General features: G+C 50.9%; 9 protein-coding genes across 9 annotated transcripts; 4 read left to right on the forward strand and 5 right to left on the reverse strand.

Moving 5' to 3' along the window:
* Positions 1–542: 542 nt before the first annotated feature.
* Z518_04102 (uncharacterized protein) lies at positions 543–2,488 on the reverse strand (the record flags this gene model as incomplete). Its single annotated transcript, XM_013417810.1, has 2 exons — positions 543–1,783; positions 1,837–2,488. The coding sequence occupies 2 exons, from the start codon at positions 2,486–2,488 to the stop codon at positions 543–545; spliced, it is 1,893 nt and encodes a 630-aa protein (XP_013273264.1).
* A 3,195-nt stretch (positions 2,489–5,683) lies between these two features.
* Positions 5,684–7,701, reverse strand: Z518_04103 (uncharacterized protein; the record flags this gene model as incomplete). The annotated part of the gene is made up of 3 exons (XM_013417811.1): positions 5,684–7,385; positions 7,439–7,548; positions 7,612–7,701. The coding sequence occupies 3 exons, from the start codon at positions 7,699–7,701 to the stop codon at positions 5,684–5,686; spliced, it is 1,902 nt and encodes a 633-aa protein (XP_013273265.1).
* A 372-nt stretch (positions 7,702–8,073) lies between these two features.
* Positions 8,074–9,900, reverse strand: Z518_04104 (uncharacterized protein; the record flags this gene model as incomplete). The annotated part of the gene is made up of 1 exon (XM_013417812.1): positions 8,074–9,900. The coding sequence occupies one exon, from the start codon at positions 9,898–9,900 to the stop codon at positions 8,074–8,076; it is 1,827 nt and encodes a 608-aa protein (XP_013273266.1).
* Positions 9,901–12,880: 2,980 nt separating this feature from the next.
* Z518_04105 (uncharacterized protein) lies at positions 12,881–13,150 on the forward strand (the record flags this gene model as incomplete). Its single annotated transcript, XM_013417813.1, has 1 exon — positions 12,881–13,150. The coding sequence occupies one exon, from the start codon at positions 12,881–12,883 to the stop codon at positions 13,148–13,150; it is 270 nt and encodes an 89-aa protein (XP_013273267.1).
* Positions 13,151–13,464: 314 nt separating this feature from the next.
* Z518_04106 (uncharacterized protein) lies at positions 13,465–14,910 on the forward strand (the record flags this gene model as incomplete). The annotated part of the gene is made up of 1 exon (XM_013417814.1): positions 13,465–14,910. One exon carries the CDS (start codon positions 13,465–13,467, stop codon positions 14,908–14,910), a length of 1,446 nt encoding a protein of 481 aa, XP_013273268.1.
* Positions 14,911–15,741: 831 nt separating this feature from the next.
* On the forward strand, positions 15,742–17,212 carry Z518_04107 (uncharacterized protein; the record flags this gene model as incomplete). Its single annotated transcript, XM_013417815.1, has 2 exons — positions 15,742–16,178; positions 16,297–17,212. The coding sequence occupies 2 exons, from the start codon at positions 15,742–15,744 to the stop codon at positions 17,210–17,212; spliced, it is 1,353 nt and encodes a 450-aa protein (XP_013273269.1).
* A 339-nt stretch (positions 17,213–17,551) lies between these two features.
* Positions 17,552–18,385, reverse strand: Z518_04108 (uncharacterized protein; the record flags this gene model as incomplete). Its single annotated transcript, XM_013417816.1, has 1 exon — positions 17,552–18,385. One exon carries the CDS (start codon positions 18,383–18,385, stop codon positions 17,552–17,554), a length of 834 nt encoding a protein of 277 aa, XP_013273270.1.
* A 2,306-nt stretch (positions 18,386–20,691) lies between these two features.
* Positions 20,692–22,534, forward strand: Z518_04109 (uncharacterized protein; the record flags this gene model as incomplete). Its single annotated transcript, XM_013417817.1, has 5 exons — positions 20,692–20,775; positions 20,843–21,117; positions 21,170–21,807; positions 21,861–22,022; positions 22,089–22,534. The coding sequence occupies 5 exons, from the start codon at positions 20,692–20,694 to the stop codon at positions 22,532–22,534; spliced, it is 1,605 nt and encodes a 534-aa protein (XP_013273271.1).
* A 421-nt stretch (positions 22,535–22,955) lies between these two features.
* On the reverse strand, positions 22,956–24,020 carry Z518_04110 (uncharacterized protein; the record flags this gene model as incomplete). The annotated part of the gene is made up of 1 exon (XM_013417818.1): positions 22,956–24,020. The coding sequence occupies one exon, from the start codon at positions 24,018–24,020 to the stop codon at positions 22,956–22,958; it is 1,065 nt and encodes a 354-aa protein (XP_013273272.1).
* Positions 24,021–24,028: the final 8 nt, after the last annotated feature.

The raw sequence follows: 24,028 nt of genomic DNA on the forward strand, positions 1-24,028 counted from the left end.
CTGTGGTCGCAAACAAAACCTCGCCACAATCTAAATCCGTCTTCAATTCATTGGTTGATCTGTCGAATGACTGTAATGAGCGTGTTTGTCAACAAGCAAATACTGGAGCGTTGTGAAGGGAGGCTGCGGCTTCTGTCGGCAGCCGGATGTTCTCCCACCTCGGGCGCGTTCCGAAACCTGAAACATGTTCCCATTGCCCACCCATTGTATAATGTTCGCAAGGCTCACCGCGGACTTGAGGTCGCTTTCAGGCTGTGACGGTACTAGCCAAGAACCTCGATCAAGAAATACGGCCGAATGGTGGTAGATGATGGGTTCTACGGACACATTCCCGAAGTATCATCGTCTTTCCATTGAAAAAAAAAAAAAGGCGTCTGGAGCGCAGTATATTTCGTGTGAGCAATCTGTTTGGGAGTGAAGTCTCATTCACGCTTGGGCCTTGTGTCCTAAGGCTTGATAATAGATGCTTGGGTAAGCTCGTATTCCATCCAACATCCCTCCCCGGGCAAGTCGGCCTTTTCTACCTATGGTGAGCCAAATCACTAATACTGATAAATCCCTTCCTCCAGGCCTTTGATCTGAAGAGCCAGAATTCTCGAGTAATACCGACAAAGAGCAAGATTTCCTCCCATAAACCAGAAGCCAGGATGACCAGTCTTTCGCCAAATCGTTCTCATCTCCCCTTCCGAATCATAGCCCCAAATATCTCCGACTCGGTCAGCCAGCTCGTCGCCGAAGATCTCTCTGGCTTGAGTCCTCATGTTCTGATACCCAGTGGCGAAGATGATCTCGTCTGCTTCCAATTCGGTTCCGTCGGCAAAGCGAAGTCCATGAGGAAGGACTTCTTCGATCTCCTGTCCCTGCTTGATCTTGATCTTGCCGTCGATGATCAATTGAGAGCCGCCGACGTCGATATAGTACCCTCCGCCCCGCTGGAAGTATTTCATGAACAAGCCCGAGTTTTCTGGTCCTCGATCGAGTCCGAATCCAGCCTTCTCGAGACCATCCAATATCTTCTTGTCATACTGCGCCTGAAGCTCTGTTATCTTGACTTGCAAAGATTTCAGCACCTCACTCGGTAAGCTGTGGAGCCACATATCGGCATCATCCACCGGCGGCCCGTTTTCGTCGTACAAACCTGCCAATCCGACCTCGGTGATGGCTTCACTGGAGATGACACACGTGGTGGACCTCTGGACCATTGTCACATCATATCCTTTCTCGTAGAAGTCTTGGGCAATATCATGGCCGGAATTGCATGATCCCACCACGACCGCTTTCTTCCCCTTGCTTTCAAGTTTGGCGCCGCCGAATTCGGAAGAATGGCAGAGTCGATCACCCTTGAAATTCGACAGTCCCTTCATGTCGGACGGGAAATTCTTTTTGCCAGAATGGCCGGTAGCTTGAATGATATGTTTGGGGTGCAGTGTTCGAGTCTCAACAGTTCCGTCGGGCTTTGTCTGTTTCAGGGTGACGGTCCATTGCTTCTTCCTCTCGTCCCATGAGCTGGATTCCAAGGTGGTCTTGACCCAGACATTGAGTTCCATGAGTCGGGCATACGACTCAAAGAACTCAGCCAACTTGTCCTTGGGAGTGAAGACTGGCCAATTCGCCGGAAAATTGATGTATGGCATATGATCGTACCAGACAGGGTCATGGAGGACTAGCTGGTGATATCTTCGTCGCCAGTTGTCGCCGATGGCTTCTTCGCTGTCGACGATCAGCGTGTCCACACTCAACATTTTGAGACGGGCAGCCGCCGTCAATCCGGCCTGCCCAGCACCTATATCGATGTCAGCAATTTATCTAAACCATCGCAATGAATTCTTCACTGACCCAAAATCATGACGACTGGTTCCCTGTTTTCGAAATTGATGTCGGCATTTCTCCTTTCCTGCCAATTTTTCCGATCGGGCTTCCCGCCATGCTCCACTCCTTTTGCTCTTTGATGGTGAATGGCTTCTTCATGTCCTTCGATATGCCGTAACGTAGTGAAGAACGTGAAAATCTTCCATTGTCCATCTCTCTCAGCCAGTCGTGCAAGACCCTGACCCCAGCCGGCTTTGGAAGTGAAGTTGAAGAAGAATTGAATGCCCTTGACATCGCCAGCACCATCGAAGGCTCCAAACTGCGGAGACCGATAAGCTGTGCTCTGGTCAATATCGAGCTTGATGAGGGGACATCCATCGGCGAGGAAGCTCGCGATTTTGTCTCGTCCCTTGAGGGTCCGTAAGTCCCATGAGACACCCAGATGGTCTCGCCAATACCCATCTTCAAGGAACAAATCGGCAATTGCTTTGGTATCTCCATTTTCCAGTGATGAGTTGAATGAGTTGACGACCTTCGTGGCAATGGCGACAGGGTCGCTGGAGGTTGACTCGGCTGTCTTGGGCCATTTGGCGAGTGGGATATTGACCGAGCCGGGCTCACAACGATCCTTGGACAGTGTCAGACCTGGATCTGTGGCGGATTGGACTTCGACACTCATTGCCTTTGACTGTTTGATTGCCTAGTTTCGGACCCAGAAGTTATGGAAAGGGAGACGCTAACAATAATTCTTGAAATGTCAACATCAAATGTTCAGGAGAGATCTCCTGAAGACCTCCATGATGCGTTTTGTATGTCGCATAAAGACGCGGGGCAGAGGAAAGTTTGTAGTGGGAGACAGGTCTCCGGAATACCAGAATGGGCAATTTTGATGTTTTGACCATGTCGTCGACATCACAATTGGGTGATGCCACAGCATCTGGTGATGTCCTCCCCCACACATCGGCATCCACCATGCTAGAGAGGGCGGAGTCTTCCCCGTACTCCGACTCTCCTCACCCCTCCTTGGCCGTGGATTCTTCTGATCGGGTCTATCGGAGCCGGCGGTCCCTCGCGGTTCGACGGATCTCACATGTTCACCCGGTTACGAATAAAACGGCGACTTCGGCGACTTCGGCGACAGATGGTCCGTATGTTGGGGTACAACCTTTGCCCAATCGGAAATCCAATACCCAGATACGCGAATGAATGCCGATAAAATCATGTCTATTCAGTAAGCCACCATGTCCCTTTCATCCAAGTCGAAGTCTATCGATGACCCGGGGGGGGCTATCTCCAGGTACTAGGCTTCCAGGCCCCGTGGGCAAAATACCAACGGGGCACTCATCCATGCTTCAGCTCCTTCGGTAGATTCTGAGTCATGATCCCCTGTAACACGACCATCTGCGTGTCTAGATCGTCCAAGAACTGGCGATCGCTCAAATATAACCCGTAAGAAATGTTCTGGCTCACCCATGCAAAGTCGCGGTGATCGGCGAAGAACCCTATTGTACAGCTTGCTCTAGTTGCTGTGAGCCAGTCGAATTGGGAGGTATGCATGAAGAGAGGCCTGAGAAAGACGTCAATGGTCTTCAAAGGTCATGCACGTGTATAACAGAAGATACATCTCTCTTGTCAATGCGGTGCGGTGTAAATACTTTAGAGGCTGTGATAAGAAAAAGGGGTAAAAGGTCAGTGACAATTTCAGACTTGGATTTCAAATTCAGCGGAGAATGCCAGATTATCTTGAATCTTTGTCGCCCTTTGAATGTCAGCCGACAGATCAGGAAAGAGTCTATTTTCGTCTTCCTGGTTGGGATCTCATACCAGTTCTTGATCGATCCATAACGTGACCGCAGAGTGCTGGGTTGGAGAACATGAAACAATACACACCGTGGCGGAAGAGCTGAGACAGAAGACATCAGATACAAAGCAATAAAAAAAGAGCCAGCCGGCATCGGACAGCATGTTCATGTCATATCAGACGTTCCTCGGTCAGGATCTTTTGATTCCGAGGCCGCGTCTGTGCCTGAGCTCCTTGCAGTGGGAAGTCGGCACAAATCGTCCCCGGTGTCTATATATCATCAAATCACCGTCTAAGCATGTAATGAATGGGCTCCGTAGACAGGGACAATCTGTCTGTGGTATATGGAGGAAAGTTTGACGAGAACTGCAATGATGGTTGGACTGAAGCTGCTTCAAACGCGAGGAATTCAAGTCGAAGCATGGTCAAATGACTCGGTTCCATGTCCTCGGATCCATTTTCGCCGAGTTGGATTGTATCTCTGGGCTGTCTTAACTGAATTAGACTCATACATGTCTTCCTAGCTCCAAATCGCCATGGAGAGGATGTTATTGAGTCCGGGAAGGGAAGTTCATGTCTATCGTTAAGCACAATTGGAATGCGTAAATGTCAGAGGAATACCCACCGAATCCTCTGGAGTCCATGTTAATAGAACGAACATTGGGACTCGACATGTGAACTACCCACACGCCGAGGCGAAATGGGAGAGACAGGGACATCGCCAATGATCTCTCTCTGCATTGGTTGATTGGATATCACATGTGCCGTTCAATAATGATTTGTACGTAGTTTGGGAACTGTTGAGTTGAATTCCTTTAGCCCTTTCGGAAAAGTGTGTAGAATATATCATTGCAAAAGGAGTAACACCGATTGTGGCAGGTCTGGTGTTTATAGACATGTCGATGTGTTTGTGTCAGAGTGTGAACGGCTCCATACATGTATAACTCGGCGCCAAATATTGCGGGTTTGAAGACGAAGGTTGTGTGCTGTTCAATCTCCTTTTCTTGGTGACATCGATATTTGTCGCTTGACCGGAACCGGAATTTTATTGCTGGAGCTCTCCTTCGTTACAGTATGTACCAACCCACCCGTCGCGGTATGTCCTTTCGCAGCTCCACGGTAAGACTGAACTGATTACAGGCTCCGCACGAGGAATAGGCGCAGCAACAGCGACTATCACCAACGAGCACCGCAGCCATGTAGTCACAACGGACTTGGCAGTGCTAAGAGCACAAGCAGAATCGCTCATCAGATCATTTAAACGTCCCAAAAAGAGTCGTCTTCGTGGCCGCCAGTGTCACAATGTGGAAGGAATTTGGGGATGCACTCAAGGCCGCGATAAATGGGTTTCAGATATTGGATGTTGTTGTTGCCAATGCTGCAGAGACAAATCTGAGATGGCCACGGAAAGCCCTGAAATTAGGGATGCATTACATTCTCAACAATTGTCTGTCCGAAGACAAATCCTCGAGGGTCCATCGTCTTTGTGACATCGACATCCGGTTAATTTCGGTGCAACGGGTAATGCTGCATACATTGCCTCCAAACACGGCCTGATTGGTCTTCTAAGGGTATCTCAACTAAGAGCAGAGGCTCTGCAGATCCGGGTAAACGCCGTAGCTCCAAGTTTCGCACCCACCTATATCACAGCCGGGTTTGGAGATAGTTTTGGAAAGGCCGGGGGAGAACGTGATATCCCTGAGACGGTAGGCGTATGCAGCGATGGATCCGAGTCGACAAGGGTCTTGTTGTCTGGTACGTTTATCCTTTCACCAAGATGGAATTTCAGAGCTGAGGCTCGTTCTAGGTCGCTGGTAATGCCTGAGGGAGTTGGAGCATAGCCAGAGAGAAAGTCATGCCAGAATGACTGGTGACCGATTTGTGGAACAAGATGACGGGATTCAGGGAGATCTTGAAAGATCTAGGGGGGATAACCTCCCTACCGCCAGCAGCACCCCGTTTATGACGAGTGTTGAATGTGGGTCGAGCCATGTGTGAGGAGTACCATGGATCAATACAAGGAGCCCCTTGCTACGTCTTGCCGTGGAAAGGGGTCCTAGGCACTCAGATAAGTCATACATCTGCAAGATGATACAGGGTCGACAGTAATTCGAAATCTTTTGCCATGGTGGGGCTTGACTCAACAAACTCTGAGATGAATCTGAGTATCTTCGTACACCAGAGTTCATATCCTGTGGGAAGAGCATCCCTCAATCGACCGTCGGGGGAATTTTTGAAGGAATGGAAGATGAACAATTGTCCAAACATTTGACCGGAGGCAAAGTATTTCAAAGGCATGAAGTTCTTCATTCTTGCGCAATCACCCAATATTAAGGGCCAGTTCGTGGCGAATTCAAGTGCTTGGGAACACATTTTCAAGTCGGTCTCATTCACGGACGAAGGGTTTTGAATCGCCTTATACAGGAATGGTCGGCCAAGGTGGTATATCGATACTCGATAGCGTGTCTTGAGTAAAGCGTCGACAACCGCGTCGGCAGGACAATCGTATATTGGATCTCTCTTGTCATCGGCGTACTGTATTGCTTCGGGGAGGTTCGCCCGCCATTGTTCGAGTTGATGGTAAAGTTCGTCTGCGAGTGTTGTCGACGGATTGCTGTAGTATAGTTCGTCGCGTATTCGACTGAGAATGATTCGATGAGCGATCTGTGCGAGGAAATGGTAGTGATAATATGAGTCATCCGAGTTGCGAGGTCGAGACTTGCTCGTGGATGGATATGTGGTGAATTTGGGAAGAGGAACCACGTCTTCCCACTCCTTCAACCCACTGGGAGGCAGTTCTAGCTCTTGTACAATGACTGTCTCCAGCAGCAGTGCGCTCCAGAACAATCTGGAGTACATGTCTGCTAACCAGTCGTCAAGTGGTTCTGGTGAGCATTTCCAAAAGGCAGCACAACTGACGGCGGCGCGGTTGGTCATCATCCATTCATCGACCGGTCGCATTACTTGAGCAAAAAACATGGCCGATGTCAGATAATATTGGCAGCTCTGAATGTCTCGCTCACAGAGGCAGAAGCCAACTCGTTTACGTGCTTCGTTGAAGAAGCTCAGGCCGGAGATTTCTTCGTCCATAATTTGTCGAATGAGTGGAGTTGTGGCAGCGTGATAAGAGGTATCGAAGCCGCCTTCTTCGAAGGCCTTGAGGCCCATACAGCCCAACGCCATGATATTCAGCACGAGGCATGATTCCATGTCATATCCAAACCCTTCACGCACCACGACGGCTAGCGTGTTCAAGAAATAGAAATCTCGATCGACAAACGGGTAGACTCGATTGAATGTGTCAAAATACGCGTTAGATAAGTCTTTGACGCACGACAAGCTCAGTGAAGCGAGCCAGTCTACCGTGGGCATAGCGGTTGGTGCACGGATGATAGGCACCAACGGTGGTCGACCTGATTCCAGATGGGTGGGATAGCTTCTTTCTAGGGCGCGTACCGAGGAGCTCAAGCTCGTGGGAAGCAACGCCTGGACCCCAGACCAATGGATGGTTTGATGGGCGCTGAAAGATAGGATCGATGAGCTGCCAGGCGGCTGGGTTAAATGTCGCGTGCTTTGAGATTGGGGGGACGGGAATGATCGGTTTGAAGCCATCGATTCCACATGGGAGGGACTGTCGGTGGGGGCACCCATAAGGTCTCCTCTTATCGATTCAACGTCAGGGAGGGTTCTTGGTACGACTGGGTCGGATAAATGATCGATTTTGGACTCCATGCGCTTCAAAGTGTTGAATATCATGCTCATGGAAGTTTCGTTCCTGTAACAGTGAATCGTCAGCCACATCCAGGAGAGTCTCTCGGCTCGATATACTTGGTAGGCCTCCGCTCCATGTAAGTACATTCGATTCCTAGGCTTCTGCAGAAACTACAAGGCGTGTCTTCATCGCAGCGAGTCTTCCTCGTACGACAGGTTTCGCATGCCTATGGGTGGCATCAGCGTGATGGCTCTGAGCCAAGAGACTGGTTGTCCAGATGAGAACTCACCTGTCGTGCGATGAAATTGCGTTGTCGTTTCGCAGGTCTCGATTCATCGTTTCGTGCTTCCTCTGCAGCACCGCAATCTCCCTCATCCATCGTGCATTGGATTATTCGGTTATCTGATATGGTTACTCGGACCCATCTGAGCCATCACGGGAAGTCATGAATCACGATGACCCGTGAAGCTTGCCGCAAGGGTAAAAGATATATATTAACTGTAAGTTCGAGGGCGTCGCTGAGAATTGTTCCTCGGCTCCTGCGTAGGCTTTTCCCAGCTAGTTCAACGAAGTTCCCCCCCCCCCCCGGCCCCAACAATCCAGTGGAGAAAACATCCCTACGTCAATCACAATACCCGATTCCTTAGTCCCCATAACAGAAAACTTTGGTTAAAGAGCATCCCACAGAAAGGTATTGGGTGAATAATTTCTAATTACGAATAACTGGCTATGATCATTATTGGCACTCACCTTAGGCCAAGTTATTATCCGTATAGGAGGCCAAGGCAGTCTGATTGTAATACAGGTCGCATGCATGGGGATGCTGAAGGCAATATTTGGGAACTAGAGGTGCTGCTTGCACACCATTTGCAACCAGATACTCGCGGAAGTTCAGAATCCGCTGCGTCATTTGGGTCGTCCGCTTGATCCCCGTTACTGGGTCTCTGTTTCCAGACCACGCGAGCTCAGCCATAGCCGCAGCCCTGGGCCACAATTTGGAGGATATGACGGTGTCATCCACTTGTTCAGACCAAAGTGGCACCTCGGTCCCAAGCACGTGAGCGTTTTCAGCCTTCGTAAGGTTGAGAGTGAAGTCGTAGTCGTAGATTCGTTGCCACGTTTTGTATGGAGCACACCACGAGCCTCCATTTCCTCCGTAATTGAAGGTGGGGACTGAGGCATTGGGATTCGACATCTCATTGTATCGAGGATCGTTCGTCACCCAGCCACCGGAACCACAGTCGAGGTAGAAAAAATCGGCAGACGATACCACCACGTCGTAACCGCGGGAGGTTAGATTTTTGATATTGTCTATACCGTTGTTCCACGACTGAAGGATGATATTTTGCGGCAAAGTGTGGGCGTGCGGAACCGAGAGTAAGACGTCCTCCCACATCATCAGCGTCTTATTTCCCACGGATGAGAAGATTGGAACAGCGTTATCGACCCACACTTGCAAAAGGTCATCAAACGTTCTCGATGAGTTGACAGCAAACCATTCCCGGACAAGCGAACTAAAATTATAACAATTTGAATGAACCTCGTCTGCTCCGACATGGAAGATATTGTCCGAGAAGAGGCTCGAAAGCTCACTGAAGACGTTGAAAATGACTTCATAAGTCTTGTTATTGAGGATATCCAGTTGGCCCGGGTTGGGCTCCACCGCCGTGTGGTACGTCCAGACATCGTTTGACCACCAAGAGTTGGCGCACGCGATGATGCTGGGATCGACCGCGGCCCAACCAGACGATGCATGGCCTGGCATATCAATCTCGGGAATGATGCGGACTCCTCGAGCTCGCGCGTACGCAATGATCTCGCGAATATCGTCCTGTGAGTAGATGCTTTGAGCGGAATACGCATCTTGCGTCATTTGCGGATACACCTGCATCTGGAGAGGCCAGGACTGTGCGTCAACAATATGCCAATGCAGCACATTCATTTTCGAGAGGGCCATCCCATCGATCTGCTCGTAGATTTTTGGAATGCTGATGAAGTTTCGTCCCGAATCAATTAATGCTCCTCGGTAAGGATAGTTGGGGAAGTCAACGATTGAGACCGGCTGTTCGATCATGAGGCCTCCATTGCCATCGGAGATGATTAATTGTTGCAGAGTCGTGAAAGCATGGAGGGCACCCCATACAGTTTTGGCAGTCACGTTCACCGACGGCGAGTATTGTGTTATGTCAATGGTGTAGGACTCGTCGACACCTTGCTGTAAATTGGCCTCTGGGTCTTCGACAGTGAGGTCGATCTGCATGAGACGGGGATTGGATCTTTTCACTCTCGAGGATGCCGGCGCCGTGGGAAAGGGCTCGAAGGTGGGAATAGGCGCTTCAGTGGCAGTGGGAATCCATTTCAAGGCGCCGATGGTGTTCCAAGCACGAGTCCAGCCATCATCGACGATTTGATTGTGTAGAGTATTCAGTACCAAGTGGCCTGCCACCGGTTTAGGTCCCGAAGAGCCCCATGTCATTGACTGGGGAGCTGGAAGAGGATTGACCTTGACCGCATCCCCAAAGCCTGTCGAAATGCTGGCCGCAACAGCAACGAACCGAAGAAGTCGACGGGGAAGCATCTTTGTCGGTAGTTCAGGCTTGGGCTTGAGTGGGGTGAGTAGATGTCAAACAAAGAATTGCAAGGTGAGCAGGGAGGGAGACGGAAGGGTTGTTATGTCTTCCAGGAGGGATGACACATGATCCCATCTCCGGTGACAGTGAAGCGACTCTCCGCAGCCGGTCATATTGAGGAATATAGGCGATCATAGCTTGAGGTCGGAATCGATGTAACTTCAGAGGAAAGAGTACCTAGGGATTTGGGAAGCGCAGTCTGGCTTTGGATTTGATATTGCTACCGTGACATCAACCCTTCCAGTCGACGTGTGGCTGATTGCCAAGCAAGCGATGTAAAGCAGTGTGGCTAATGATGTGGCTTGAGAGCAAAACCCTCCCCATTGACACCCTGGGCATTTCCTGCGTTCTCTCAAGTGAAACGTTACAATTTTAATTCCTTCTCTTATCAGCGACGGCGAACCACATGAACTGTTGGTATCAGCGGTTCTCGTGACCATCTACCTTCCTCACCCGGCGTCCGACTGCGAAACGGCTCTGCGTCTCTGCCTACCAAGTAGTGCACACCACTGTCTCGTCAAAAAATACTGTGACATTGGCAATATCGAAGGCATCGCCCATCCTTCTCATCGGCACATTTATGTCGCGTGATTCTTCGGGATCCTCCATCAGACTTCAACTTGCCTGGGCCCAATTTCTCCACCAGCGGAGTATACAATCAAACCAGACACCACAGGATTCAGTCGAATACTTTGGCAGGTATAGATGACCGCCGTGACTTTGGTGAATTGGATGACTGCAGCAAACCTGAGAATTTCTCAAATACCGCAAGCCTGCGATACTGGCATTGTTCACAAGGGCTCCCTGATTTCTGTATCTCCAAAATATGCAAGACAGCATAACAAGAAAGATAAACATTTTTGGGTCGAGTCGGACTTGTTTGTTCCATGACCGACTGACTGGATCCCCTGGTTCTGTCGCCCCAACATTGTTTACCAGGATGTCAATTCTGCCATACTCGGACATGACTGCGTCAACCACCTTTTGCACACCAGAAGATCTTGTCACATCGGCGGCTAATACATCACAAATGTCCCCCTTTCCCCTTTCCCCTTTTCTCTCTTTCTCTCTTTTCTTCACGCAAACGCCGGGGCGGTAGACTTTGCGGCGTCCAGACTGAGGGTCACAGCCGAAGACCTTGACTTTGATATGAGAAAGAACTCTGGCAATGGCAGTAATCATCTCCCCAGGTCTCTGTCCTTGTCGGCCCAGTTTGACCTATTCTCTTCACCAGCCCTATAGGGTCTTTCAAGTTAGGGTATGTTGCACAACTGGTCATTTCGAAGTCGATAAGATACCGTAAGTAATGTCGACAATAGGTGTTTCGAACCGCTGGGGGCTGAGAAAGCTACCAACCCCAGTATATTGGGCCAGGGCTTAGCAAAGACTCAAGGAGGACCAATGCCCTCTATGGTCGGAGTGAACCTCGCGTACTCCGCAACTTTATCCACCCTAGTATCGAATGACCTTGCGAAAGACCAGATGCCGATCTAAGTGGACTCAAGGCCGATGAATGGATGGTCGAAAGACGTCGTTCGGAGCCTCCCAAAGGTCTGAGGAATGGACAACCCACGTGTCGTCTCAATCTCATACTAAATGATACCTGCTGCTGTCTCAGACGGACCGACTGAAGCCGTCCCTGGACCTTCAAAATCCTCGCCTCATCACCTAATGTGACTGACAGGACAGAGATCAAGACAAATTCAAGTCCAAGCCTAGAAAGTGGCCCCCCAAACGAGGGTACTATGTTACTAGCACGGGGTCCTGATCAGTGGACAAAGCTCTGGAGATTTTGTGACGCTTGATCCATCAACTTCATGGCAGTTTAGCTTTAGAGCAATCCCGACGTATGCTAGTCTATCCTGCCCCCGAGAACTTCTCCGGCTGGGGTCGATGCATAGCATCGTATCTGGGCATATGCCGTTGGCTCTCTTGAGAGTTATATAATAGAGCTGTGAGACCAGTGGCTTCCTGCGAGATGTCTTATGCGGCCATAAGATTTTCTTCACTTGTCGTTATCTCTCTACGACCTTGTGACATGGACGTCATTGAACGTGGTCAGATCTCAAAGGAGGTATTTTGCGAAGATGCAACGGGTTGACCCTGCTGTTGAGAAATGGCTGGTGCGCAAAATTAATCCGTAATTGATGCCATCAATTTGCATTCTTTACCCTTTCTCTTTTGTGGTGCTATATGTTGGCTCATTGACAATGAAGGACCAAGCGCCTAGAGACTTCAGGATCGGGCCAATATGGGCCTGGCACAAACATCGCTGGAATGGAAGATGATTTGCATCTTTCTGATTAACACTATCCAATGGGTTATCGGGTGCACGTGTGCAGCAGCACTGTCCAAGTAAGTTCGCCAATATCAATCTAAGTTCCTTGGGCCGACTGCAGAATAGCGTGACCCTCTCTCGAACACGACCATCTATCTTTTTACAAAATCATTATGTTTGCATGGGGAGTGATGGCAGCGCTTCTCGCCTACGTTACCAAACCCTCTCGTCTCATTGTCCTTCGACTACTGCTAGGGATATTCGAAGTCGACTTTCGTGTAAGGGTTAATCGAAGAATGATTACACCTGACGTGGAGAAGTCCGCAGTGCTCTTTATGATCTCGATCTCGTATGGCATGAACGGTCAGAATTCGGTGCTTTTGGCGGCGTTGCTGGCGGAGCAATCATCTCCAGACTTGGAGATGGCTCCTGTTAGTCAAAGGGGTCACCCCCGTTGGAGTATCTCTCGTTGGGTTACAATTCTACCAACGCTCGGTACACGACGGCCCTCGCTATCTTGTTATCCTCTTCGCTACATTACCTGTGTGTTGGTACGCGGATCAACACCGCACAATCGGGGATTGTTCCTTACCCGAATGATGAGCGTTAGCTGCAAATTCTCAGCTCTTACTACCAGAATCCACGGCTTCATGGCCATATATGGGTTCCTTTGCTTCATCAATAGTGCCATATGGTCGAGCAATGCCCTCGGCCTGTCCATTGCCATCACGTCTCCTCTCAGAGTCAATATCGAGATTCGAGTAATCGGCCTAGCACATATGAACGGTCTGGGTGGATTGACTCAACGCCATGGAAGTGCCCTGTTTCCTGCGAAAGATGCACCGGCATCCCTGGCAGATTTTTACCCAACCGCACATTCTCTTTACTCCGTTGCGACTTCCAATATATTGGAGTCTTGAAGTTCGGTTTCAGGCGTATGATCCAGGTGCATCATACACTGCCAAGTCATGCATATGATATATTTTTGGGGACAGTTTTCTCAGAAAGGGCATTGAAGTCTTTGCCATTGCCAGCCACTCCCAACTTTAATTCCGAGCAACGGCACATCTCAACCCATTCGGGTCTACTCTTCCGAGAATTCCCACTTCAGGGTGCGTCTCGCAACCGACCGAAATGAGGGGTGCGGAGTTGGCGTCGGCCAGTATTAAACCAACGTGGGCGCCTCGTATCTCGAAAACCGTTTGTCAATATATCCGTCACCCATCTTATGACCATGTCTCTGAAAACAGGCGACCTTAACAGCGACACATCCACAAATGGTGTAACCGGATCGCACAAACCGGACGATATCCCCGCGACTTCAATATTCGCCAACTTTGTAGCCAATGCCGACACCAACGCGCTATCGAGGGAGATACGAGGCAGACTGAAGGAGTACATCGTCGACTTTATCGGAGTCACACTAGCTGCAAGCTATTCCTCAGACTCGACATTTTCAATTTGCAATGCCGTCAAGTCTCTGGGAGGACAAACGGGATCATATACCGTGTTGGGAAAGGGAAAGTCATTTACCCCTCAGTACGCCGGCCTGCTCAACGCTGCTTTAGGCCACTCGCTGGATTTCGACGATACCTATGCAAAAGGCACGCTGCATGCCGGAGTCACCGCGATAGCCGCCGGTCTGACCCAGGCGGAGATTCTCGGTGATCAGGCAGATGTGGACAGATTTCTCCTAGCTGTCGCCATCGGATACGAGATTACATGTCGGTTGGGCAAGGAACTCGGCAATGAAGCATATTCTCGAGGATTCCACAATACTTCGACCGCGGGCATCTTTGGTGCCATTGCGACCATTTGTGTCCTCAAGCAACTCCGCGCGGAAACTGTCGAAAATGCGTTTGGACTCGGTGGATCGAAGGCCGCGGGTTCAATGCAGTATCTGGAGAATGGGAGTTGGAACAAGCGACTTCACCCGGGGTTCGCCGTGCATGACGCATTCATGTGCGTGGCGCTGGCTGAGGCAGGAGTCACTGGAGCAGCAAAGATTTTCGAAGGCACCTTTGGCTTCCTGCACGCATACAGTCCCAAGGAAAATAAAGATCTGAGGTATCTCACCGAGGATTTGGGAGTGAGATGGGAATTTTTGGAAACATCCTTGAAGCCGTTTCCCGCTTGTCGCATGACGCACGGATTCATCGAAAACGCAGTCAAATTGGGCCGCGATAAAGGACTGAAAGCCCGGGATGTGAAGAGGATTACTCTGTCTTTGAGTCCGGCCAACGTCAGCGTCGTGGGCGCTCCGACTCCCAACAAGATTCATCCCGAGAATATGGTCGATGCGCAGTTTTCCGCTTACTTCACGACGGCAAATAGCTTTCTGTACGGGTCGGATAACGGCGTCCAATGCTACGAGAAGGATCGATTAATGGACGGGGAGGTTCGAATGCTCTCTGACAAAATCAATTGCGTCGGCGACAGCTCGATTAAACAATTTGGGTCGAGAATGAAGGTTGAATATGAGAATGGACAAGTCGCTGAGGTCGATATCCCGTATCCGCTGGGCGAGGCACAGCACCCTTTCACGAGAGAGCAAGTCGATGCAAAGTTCTTCAGTTTGGTCGGTCCGATACTCGGAGAGAAACGAGCAGTCAGTATCCGAGATGCAGTAAATGATATCGAGAAGCATCCCATTCCGGAGCTTCTCGGCATACTGTACTGACTTGATTATGGCATGTATAGAAGTCCTTTTCTAAGTTCACCGACTTTTACTTCTCCTCTTGCTACTCCTTGGTTCATCACGATAAATCTCTCACGTCGGATCTCGAGCAGTTTTATGTCCATAAAAGAGGATACTGCAGGAATAGAGCCACCTCCGTCTGGTGCACTCGGGCGGCTAACTGAGGCTCAGAATGTCTCTGGCATCTACAAGGTCCCTTGACACCGTTGAAATCCAGTCCAGCCAAACCTGTTGACCAGCCTAAAGGATAAGCAGATAGCTCACATCCTTAACTGTAGCATGCCGCAACTGGCCTTGTAGATGTGCTTTCACAGGTCGCATTCACAGCGGATGTTGTCCTTGCAGCATCGACGGAGGGATCACTGGTGCCGGGAAAGACGAGCATTGGCCCGGGCAAGCGACTCTCCACCGGAAGGAGTCATGGCCGCAAAGTATATCCGGATACAGGAATCCTGGTACCGTTCAACGTCCCTGTCACCAAAAAAATATCCTGGACAGAGCGGCATTGGGCGGCAGAATGTAGAGGGATGTGTTCTTGTACGGTTCGACTTAAGCGTTTGAAGGGATCTTGACGTAGAAAGGGTCGAGCTGTGTGGACAGGCCAGCACAATTGGATCTCTCGAAGTTGACTGCGACAAGGGAGAGGAGCCAGAGAGACTGGATGGAATTGAAGCGCACAGGGAATGAGGAGCGAATGAAGGTGGAGTCTGGATAGTCGCGGCTAACTATATCAGAATCACAGTCACTCCCGTATCTCGCTATCCTCCCGCTACCTCTACCTCACTTCCCTCTCAAACACTCTCGCCGAAGAATATGGGCTACATCTCTCAACGGGCCCTCTCGAACCTGGTCCGAGATAAACTCCACGATGTCCGCGCCTACTGCTTCTACAACCAATATGACCCAGAAACCAACCCAGAAGGCATCGTCGCGCTAGCTGTTGCCGAGAACAAACTGATGCGCGACGAGATCGTCAACCATGTCAACACAAACATGAATGTCAACCCATGGCATCTGACCTATGGCCAGGGACCCGCCGGCTCGACCGCCCTGCGCAAGGCTCTGGCTACATTTGTCGCCGATAACTTCCAACCCTCGACCGAGATCAACGAGAGCCATATCTGCATCTGCAACGGCGCCGGCAGCGCGGTAGACAACATGGCGTTCTGTGTCGGCGAGCCTGGCGATGGTATTCTCGTGGGCCGCCCGCTGTACGTCGGGTTTTTCCCAGACATCGAGGCTCGGGCAAAGTCAGTGCGTCGTTCCTCCTTCCCTCTTTCCCCCCTCCTCTCTCTTTTTCTCCTTCTTTTAAAAGCAACGTGCCAAAACTCAACCCATCCTTTTATGCTCTTGAACTCACATTCGCAGAGTAAAGCCGGTGCTCGTTGACTTTGGATCCATCAACCCCACTTCGCCCGCTGCCGTCGCCCTATACGAACAAGCCTTACACCTCTCCAACGCCGCCGGCGTGCCTATCCGTGCCGTCCTGCTCTCCAACCCACATAACCCGCTGGGCCGACCCTACCCGAAGGCTTTCCTGACAGATATGCTCCAACTCTGTGCAAAATACAACATCCACCTGATCTCCGACGAGGTCTATGCGTGCTCTCACTTCCCCAGCACCGACTTTCCTGACCCTCCATCCTTCGTCTCCGTTCTCTCTCTCCCCCTGGCAGAGTACATTGACCCCTCTCTCGTCCACATCATTTACGCCATGAGCAAAGACTTCTGCGCCAACGGCCTCCGCATTGGCGCCCTGATCAGTCCCGCGGGCGGGACCTTACTCAAAGCCTTCAAGGCCGTCGACAGCTTCACGCGAGCCTCCCAGGTGGCAGAGCATGCGTGGCTGAATATGCTCACTGACGAACCCTTTCTGGAAAGGTATTTTCCGCTGTTCCGGTCTCGAATGACGGAGGCGTACGAATTCACTGTGTCGTTCTTCAAGGAGAATAATATCCTGTATAGCCCCGCGAGTGTGACGAGTTTCATTTGGATTGATCTATCACGGTATTTGAAGGACGATTCGCTGGAGGCGGAACTCGAGTTGAACTGGCGCATGGCGAGGGGGGGAGTGTGGTTGGCCATGGGGGCGAGTTTTGGCAGTGAACAGAATGGGAATTATAGGTTGACGTTTGCGACGCCGAGAGAGGAGTTGACGTTGGGTTTGAATAGGTACGTTCGAGTTCGAGTTCGAGTCTTTCATGTCATGTCACGTCACGGCTCGTCTACGGACTTGGGCTCGGTTGTTATTCTCTTTGAAACGAGGCACTGTTGGAGTGGGTGATTGTGTACTGATCTGCCATTACTAGGTTGATGAAAGTCTTAAATGAGGTGGAAGAGGAGTTAAATGCGAGGAATTGAGACGTGCAGCAATGGATTGAGTAAAGAACAAGATCCCGAATTGGACACATGGGAACAAGAATGGCGAGAGGGGAGAAACATAGACTAACAAAGGGATGGTATGTCCAATTGCACAGGCACCCGGGAAGAGAAGAGGGGGGGAAGAGATGCCCAGAACTGGTAGCGTGAAGCATTTTAGGTACCTGCAAATCGGGACCAGGCTTGATCGACGACACCCCCGCAAGCAGCCGCTGAATCTTTGGCTGGCACACCTTGTGGCGAACTATTTTGGCACGTTCCCTGCAAACACGTCGTCCAGGAACTTCTCCGTAGCTTCATTGAGGAAATGATCCTGCTCGGGGGTCATTCCTCGAAACAGGTGGTCGGCTCCATCCACTGGGTGAAAGATCACAGGGACGCCGGCTTCTTTCAATGCTGCGACGAGTAGTTCGCTCTGGTGGAAGGGAACTGTATGATCGTCCGTACCGTGGGCAATGAAGAATGGAGGTGTCGAGGCGGATACGTAGGTCATGGGATTTGCTCTCTTGACTCTATCCGGGTGCTCAGTGATAGTGCCCCCTAGGTATCGGGATTCGGGCGAATTTGGGGCATTGTGGGGACGAGTTCCCGGTAGTGCGTGGTCGTCCATCTGGAGAAAATCGGAGGGGGCATAGTAGTCCACCACGCCTTGGACTGCGCTGGATACGTTCAGGTATTCCCCGACATCGAATTCCTTGGTTGTGTCGGTCGTTCCCAGCATCGCTGCTTGATGACCACCCGCGGATTCACCCCAAGCAACGAATTGATCTGGATCCAATCTGTACATGTCGGCATGTGCCCGGAGCCAACGGACCGCCGACTTGCAATCTTCCAATGCTGCCGGAAAGTACGCGTCTCCACTGAGTCGGTAGTCGAGGGAGGCAACGGCGTAGCCTTTGGTTTGCAGGTGTCTGGGAACGAGTTCGGTCTCTTTGGTTCCAAAGAGGAATGCTCCGCCGTGAATATAGATGATCAAAGGTCGTTGATTACTACCCTGGGGGAGAAAGAGATCGAGTTTCTGTCTCGTGTGGCCATTTTCGACGTAGGGTACGTTGTAGATTTCTACGGCATCATCCATGATGGGGGAAGGAAGCGTGGACGGAGAAGACAGGAGGTGGATGAGGATGAAGATGCGATGCGTTGACGTCTTGCGAATGAATTTTAGAGTTGAGGCGGAATCATATCCGATCATCGTGGAAGTCACTCACTTCGACGCTCCATCTTCAAACCACCATTGTGATGGCATTTCATTGCTTCTCAAATACTCTACCCACTTCACTCACTAGCGGAAACCAGTCTATGCATCTGGTCGACAACTTCGTCACCTACTCTTGGGTTTTCTCCGGTTGAGCCTCTGTCGGTAAAGTCGCCAGCAAGCAAGAGAGAACGAAGAATTTTGGTCGAGGGGGCCATTATCTCCATCCGTCACAAATCCTTTCGATCACAGGCAATTTACTGGGCCATTACCGTCCTTTGATCCTCATGTCGAGCGTGAATGAAGCAATGTGTAAGAGAGAGGAAACAACGCGACATGGATGGGAACCCTTCCCCCCTTTTAAGCCCCCGTTATGCAAGGAGGGGCCCGAGCTCATTTGCTTGCTTGAAGGCCCTCCCAGGCATAAGGAAGTCTGTCGGAGGCTCACTGGGCCCTCAATAACCCCACAGTTCTGAGGTTCTTCTTCAAACTACGTTGCTGCACAGCTCGGATACCCTACGAGAATCAACGTCAAAATGAACGTCGTCTTGTCCGAATCCTAGAATTCGCCTGATTATCTGAATTCGAGGCTGCCCGAAATTTTTGTGAAACATTCACACCGTCTCTTTGTTGACTTTGCGGTATCTGAAAGCTTTCGTGGAACGCTAATTAGCCACGGTTGCGTTGGCGTCGCAAGGACCGCTTTCTGCCGCCGCCATCAATGGCGCCGATCTTCGATCTCGGTTAGGAGCTATCATCGACTTTGGCCCATCGTCGGGCCGGCCCCTTTACACCCGTCGGAACCATTGTTCAAAGCCGACTATCATGTTGTAGTATGTTTGTTTCCATCAAATGGCCGTCCTCTTGGTTCAAGCATTGAAATCATGTGCGCAATAACTAGGATCATAATCGTCAGCGTCATTCTTCAGTGCAAAGTCCATTTTGGCAACATTTCTAGCCGTGTGGGAGCACAATCATGGTGGAGATCAAAAAGAACCCTTTATTCCCGAAGCAGATTTAAAGCCGGCGCAGATGTGGACAATGCATGGACAAGTCTCATGGTAGGAGACCTTATGTGCGCCTAAACTGTCCCTTGGCAAAGGACCTTGTCCTAGCATTCCGGCCTTCGGCTGACGTACATTCCGTGTATCGATTCTTCATCAGCGAAGATGACCCCCTTCGGCCTATCGCAGTCTTGAGATAACTCAAGGTCCGTTGATTTGTTCACGTTGCCAATCACCGGGCGAGTTCAAATCAACTGAGCAAAGTGGAACGCATTCATTGAGGATCAAACATGTTGTCCACCAAGAGATGACCGTTCTAAGGCTTGCATGTGCATGGCCGGCATTCAGCTTCTGCAAACCATGTCCCCGAGTGTGGTCTGAATTGTGTTGGGATGTCACAGCAATGCTTGTCCCGGATGGTCCACGGATAGCGATAGAGATGCGCAAGGCGTGGGCCGCCAAAGGCCATATCGATAAACACCCTGCAGCAACATGGAGACACCGACTCCTGGCAACAATTGTGCTGGCATGCATGGCTTTTTATCTTCGCATTTACCGACTTGGTTGTCCCCACCATTACGACGACTTTCACCCTGGGGAGGTAACAAGCAGGTTAGTGATTAGCCCATGCCCCGGAGGGATTGGTATTCCTCGGCTCTTTCAGTCAAATGCTGGGATTTATTGGCCTCTCGGAGATTGTTGTGGTACGCTCCAGGCTTTTTGGTTCCAGGCGGAGACTCCAAGAGGGTCTGAAGAAATCTGACTTGTCCATCCTTTCCCGATTTCTGTCCGAACCATAATCCTTGGGAAGGACCTAATGGCTTTTCGATGTGGACCAAAGGAATCTGGGTTTTGCTTCCTCGCGAGCAATTAGTCTCACTTTTCCAAAATCCGAGTCGAATTGAAGTCTGAGAAACCATCTCGACGGAAGTCTAACAGCGACCCCCGAAGCCTAAGCCCCCAGACCCCGCAGGGAAAATGGCTCCCTATCCCCATGGTTTACAGCCTCGGGCTCGAAATTTTTTTGGAGGAGCTACCAACTTCGGGCCTCCCCTATGGGGCTTCCCCTATGAAATATCCCGCCAACTCCCCATCGTTCTGGTCCTGTGTTACTTCCACTTCACGCCAGTCATCTCTTCATTGCTGACGATACGCTGTCATCTCTCCTGAGGCACGTCAGCAATCATGACTGTTCAGAAGAAGTATACCTCGTCTCATTCGAGCTCTTATAATCGGCTCGTCACGGTTGCGGTTGCCTTCGGGTCCATGGTACGTTTACTTCCATTTCATGAGATGCTTCAATGTTCTCCTCGGAAACACCTGTTGACTCTAGAAGACCTATGGCTACTGCTCTTCCATCATTGGGAGTACTATTGGTCAACCTGGCTGGTACCAGTATTTTGATCTCCCCATGCAAGGGGAACCAGGTTATGGAGGAAAGACCACGGATACAATCGCTACAGCAAACGGCCTCTACAGCGCTGGCGGGGCGGTCGGGAGTCTGTTTATTGCGTGGTCGGCAACAGCCATTGGTCGGAAGCGAAGTATTCAACTCGGAGCCCTCCTTGCCATCATTGGAGGCGCTTTTCAGGGCGGTGCCGCGGCTATCGCGTGAGTTCGAGACCCCCATGGTATGGCCAATATGCGTTGACATTTCCGCCAGTATGTTCCAGGTTGGTCGAGTGATATCGGGTCTCGGGATTGGCATTCTCGTTACTGCCTGTCCGATGTATCTGTCCGAACTTGCCCCTGTCCACAATCGCGGATGGCTGGTTGGTCATCATGCCATCTTTTTGGTGTTCGGCTACATGCTTGCCGGATGGCTTGGATATGCCTGTTACTTTGCCACCCCTCACAACGCATCGTTCGCCTGGAGGTTTCCCCTCTGCATTCAGACTCTCCCACCCCTCGTTTTGCTCTTCACCTCGTTTTGGATTCCACGGTCGCCTCGATGGCTCCTTCAGAAAGGCAAGACTGAAGAAGCTTGGGGGGTGATTCAACTTCTTCGACGATCTCCGGATGACCCTGATGATCTTGTGGCGAAGGAGGAGCTTTACCAGACCAAGGAGCAAATCGCTCTTGATGCGGCGAAATTGAAAGCCGTGGGCTATGGTCCGTGGATGGCCTGTATTAAGAAGAAGAGCTATCGCAAGCGCATGATTATTGGCTTCTTGACTCAATGGGGTGCGGAATTTTGCGGTCCACTTGTCATCAACAACTACTCCGTCATTTTGTACACCAACCTCGGACAAACAGGAGCTATGCCGTTGCTTCTGAGTGCGGTCTGGCTAACAACTGCTGGTAGGTTTCCTCATTTGGTTCCTCGCCCATGTCCACGCTCACCCGACCTGCAGGTGTCATATATAACCCATTGGGGGCATGGCTACATGATAAGGTCAACTCACGCCGATGGATGTACATGATCGGCACCGCCGGCTGTCTCGTCACCACGTCCTGTTTGTGCGCCATGCTCGCTGAGTACGCAGGTACCAGCAACCAAGGAGGAAATGCTGCTGGTGCGTCCTTTGCGTTCTCTTATCTAACCCTTTCCCGCCGTATTCGAACTAACTTTGGTCATGAAGGCGTGTTCTTTGTGTTTTTCTACCTCACGTTTCAGGGTACCTTCTGCGACACCACCATGTATTTGTATGTCTCCGAGATCTTCCCGACGGAGATTCGGCCCATCGGAATGGGCTTCTCGTTGTTCGGCCAATTCGCCGCTACCATCATTCTCCTCCAGACAGCACCCATCGGCATACAAAATATTGGGTGGAAATACTATTTGGTCATCGTCTGCTGGTCCGCCGTCTACCTCCCAATGATCTACTTTTTCTGGCCCGAAACCGCCCGGTTGTCGCTGGAGGAAATCTCGGCAAAATTCGGCGACGACGTGGCGGTCCACGTCAACGATGTCAGCGAAGAGCAGCGACGAGAGCTAGACGAGTTCCTAAAGTCCAAAGATATTGTTCATTCCGATGAAACTCCAACTCCGACAGAGATCACAGAGAAGTCGTCATCGAAGGTCTAACTTGTTTCCGAATGGAACGACTTTTAGCACATTCACTCACACGGAAACGAATTTACTCTTTACGGACGAGAAGTGAATATCCCTCGACAGTAGGATGAATGAATTCTGCCAATGGAGAGTCCATATGTACATCAGGGATCACCCTCGTTCTCAGAAGTTTATTGAAACCATGGTCGGGGTCTCTGGCGTCGGGAAGAATCCTTCTGGATGTATTCCAGATGTCTCATATGTCAATATCTATACTAGAAAAGAAGACTGAAATCTAAACTATATGAGTCAAAGCATGCATTGAAAATTGAATGGGCCGTGAAGGAAGGGGGGGAAGAAGGGGAAAAAGCAGATTCCGTCATGCGGAATGAGAGGAGATACTCTGAATGCATACTCTCATCTATGTCCAGACCATAGGACTGTCTGTCAACGCTCAAAAGATGCAAACACAATTCGGAGGACTGCTGACTCCGCCAGGCATGTTGAACGGTGCACTCGCAACGAAGAACTCCCAGCGGTTCTCACGCTGACACAATTCGCTGAGACCCTCAAGGTCAAACAGCTCACCGATGGGCATACCCCAACCCGCCAGAAGGTACTCGTGCAGGAAGACCCCGGGGATCTCGCTTTGGCCATCGGGAGCGGGATATGATTGGTGCGCCGGGTAAACTTCGAATGAGATGGCGTCGCTCGCGACGGCTGCGAAACCCGTGTCCCAAAGCCAACGCAGCATGTCTTCGGTGCCCTCCACGCCAGCATGTAAGGGCCGGGACGTCGTGGCATAGGCATTCTTGTCTTCCGCCGTCATCTTCGTGTCCCATTCCTTCGTGACTCCGACCCGTACGAATAGGATGTCTCCTCGTTGGAATGTCACATTGGCCTCGCGGGCAATCTCCAGTAGGACGCTCAGCGGGATATAATGCTCGCTGAATGCTGAGTATTCGATCCCCTTCCGCTCCGCGTAAGCGACGTAATCGAGCAACACACCACGACCGCAGATTCCTTGCTTCGCCCAGGCCTGGATGCCGATCCTGTCGGTTCCGGGCGTCGTGATCTCGTCCTTTACCACCCCGCCGTAGAAGACTCGTCGGTCCGGATCTTCCGGTGACGGATCCGGCTGGGAGAAATGCCGAAGTCCATCCCACTGCGAGCTCTGCTGCGGGTTAAAAGTATAGATGTCGTCGAAGGCTACACCACCCAACAGCGACACCATGCGGTGTTGGCAAGGCTCCCGGTTGAAGTTCGCAATCTCCAACTTCGTCAGCTCCCAGCCCACACTGACCCGTCGGCCGGTGCGGATGCACGAGGCTGCGGCCGCGGATACAACATCGGCCGTTAACAAGATAAGGCGACCTAGTCCTTCCTCGTGCGACCCTGGCGCATAGGGCCATACTTGTCGTTTGTTGGGAAGAGAATCAAAGGGCATCAGGTGGAGAGGATGAATCTGTATCTCATCTTGGGCCTCTTGGTCATTTCTAGGGGCCGGGGTGGATCCCATTGTCTTAT

The sequence above is a fragment of the Rhinocladiella mackenziei genome (genome assembly GCF_000835555.1).
Source record: "Rhinocladiella mackenziei CBS 650.93 unplaced genomic scaffold supercont1.3, whole genome shotgun sequence".
In the NCBI taxonomy this organism is placed as follows: Eukaryota; Fungi; Ascomycota; class Eurotiomycetes; order Chaetothyriales; family Herpotrichiellaceae; genus Rhinocladiella; species Rhinocladiella mackenziei.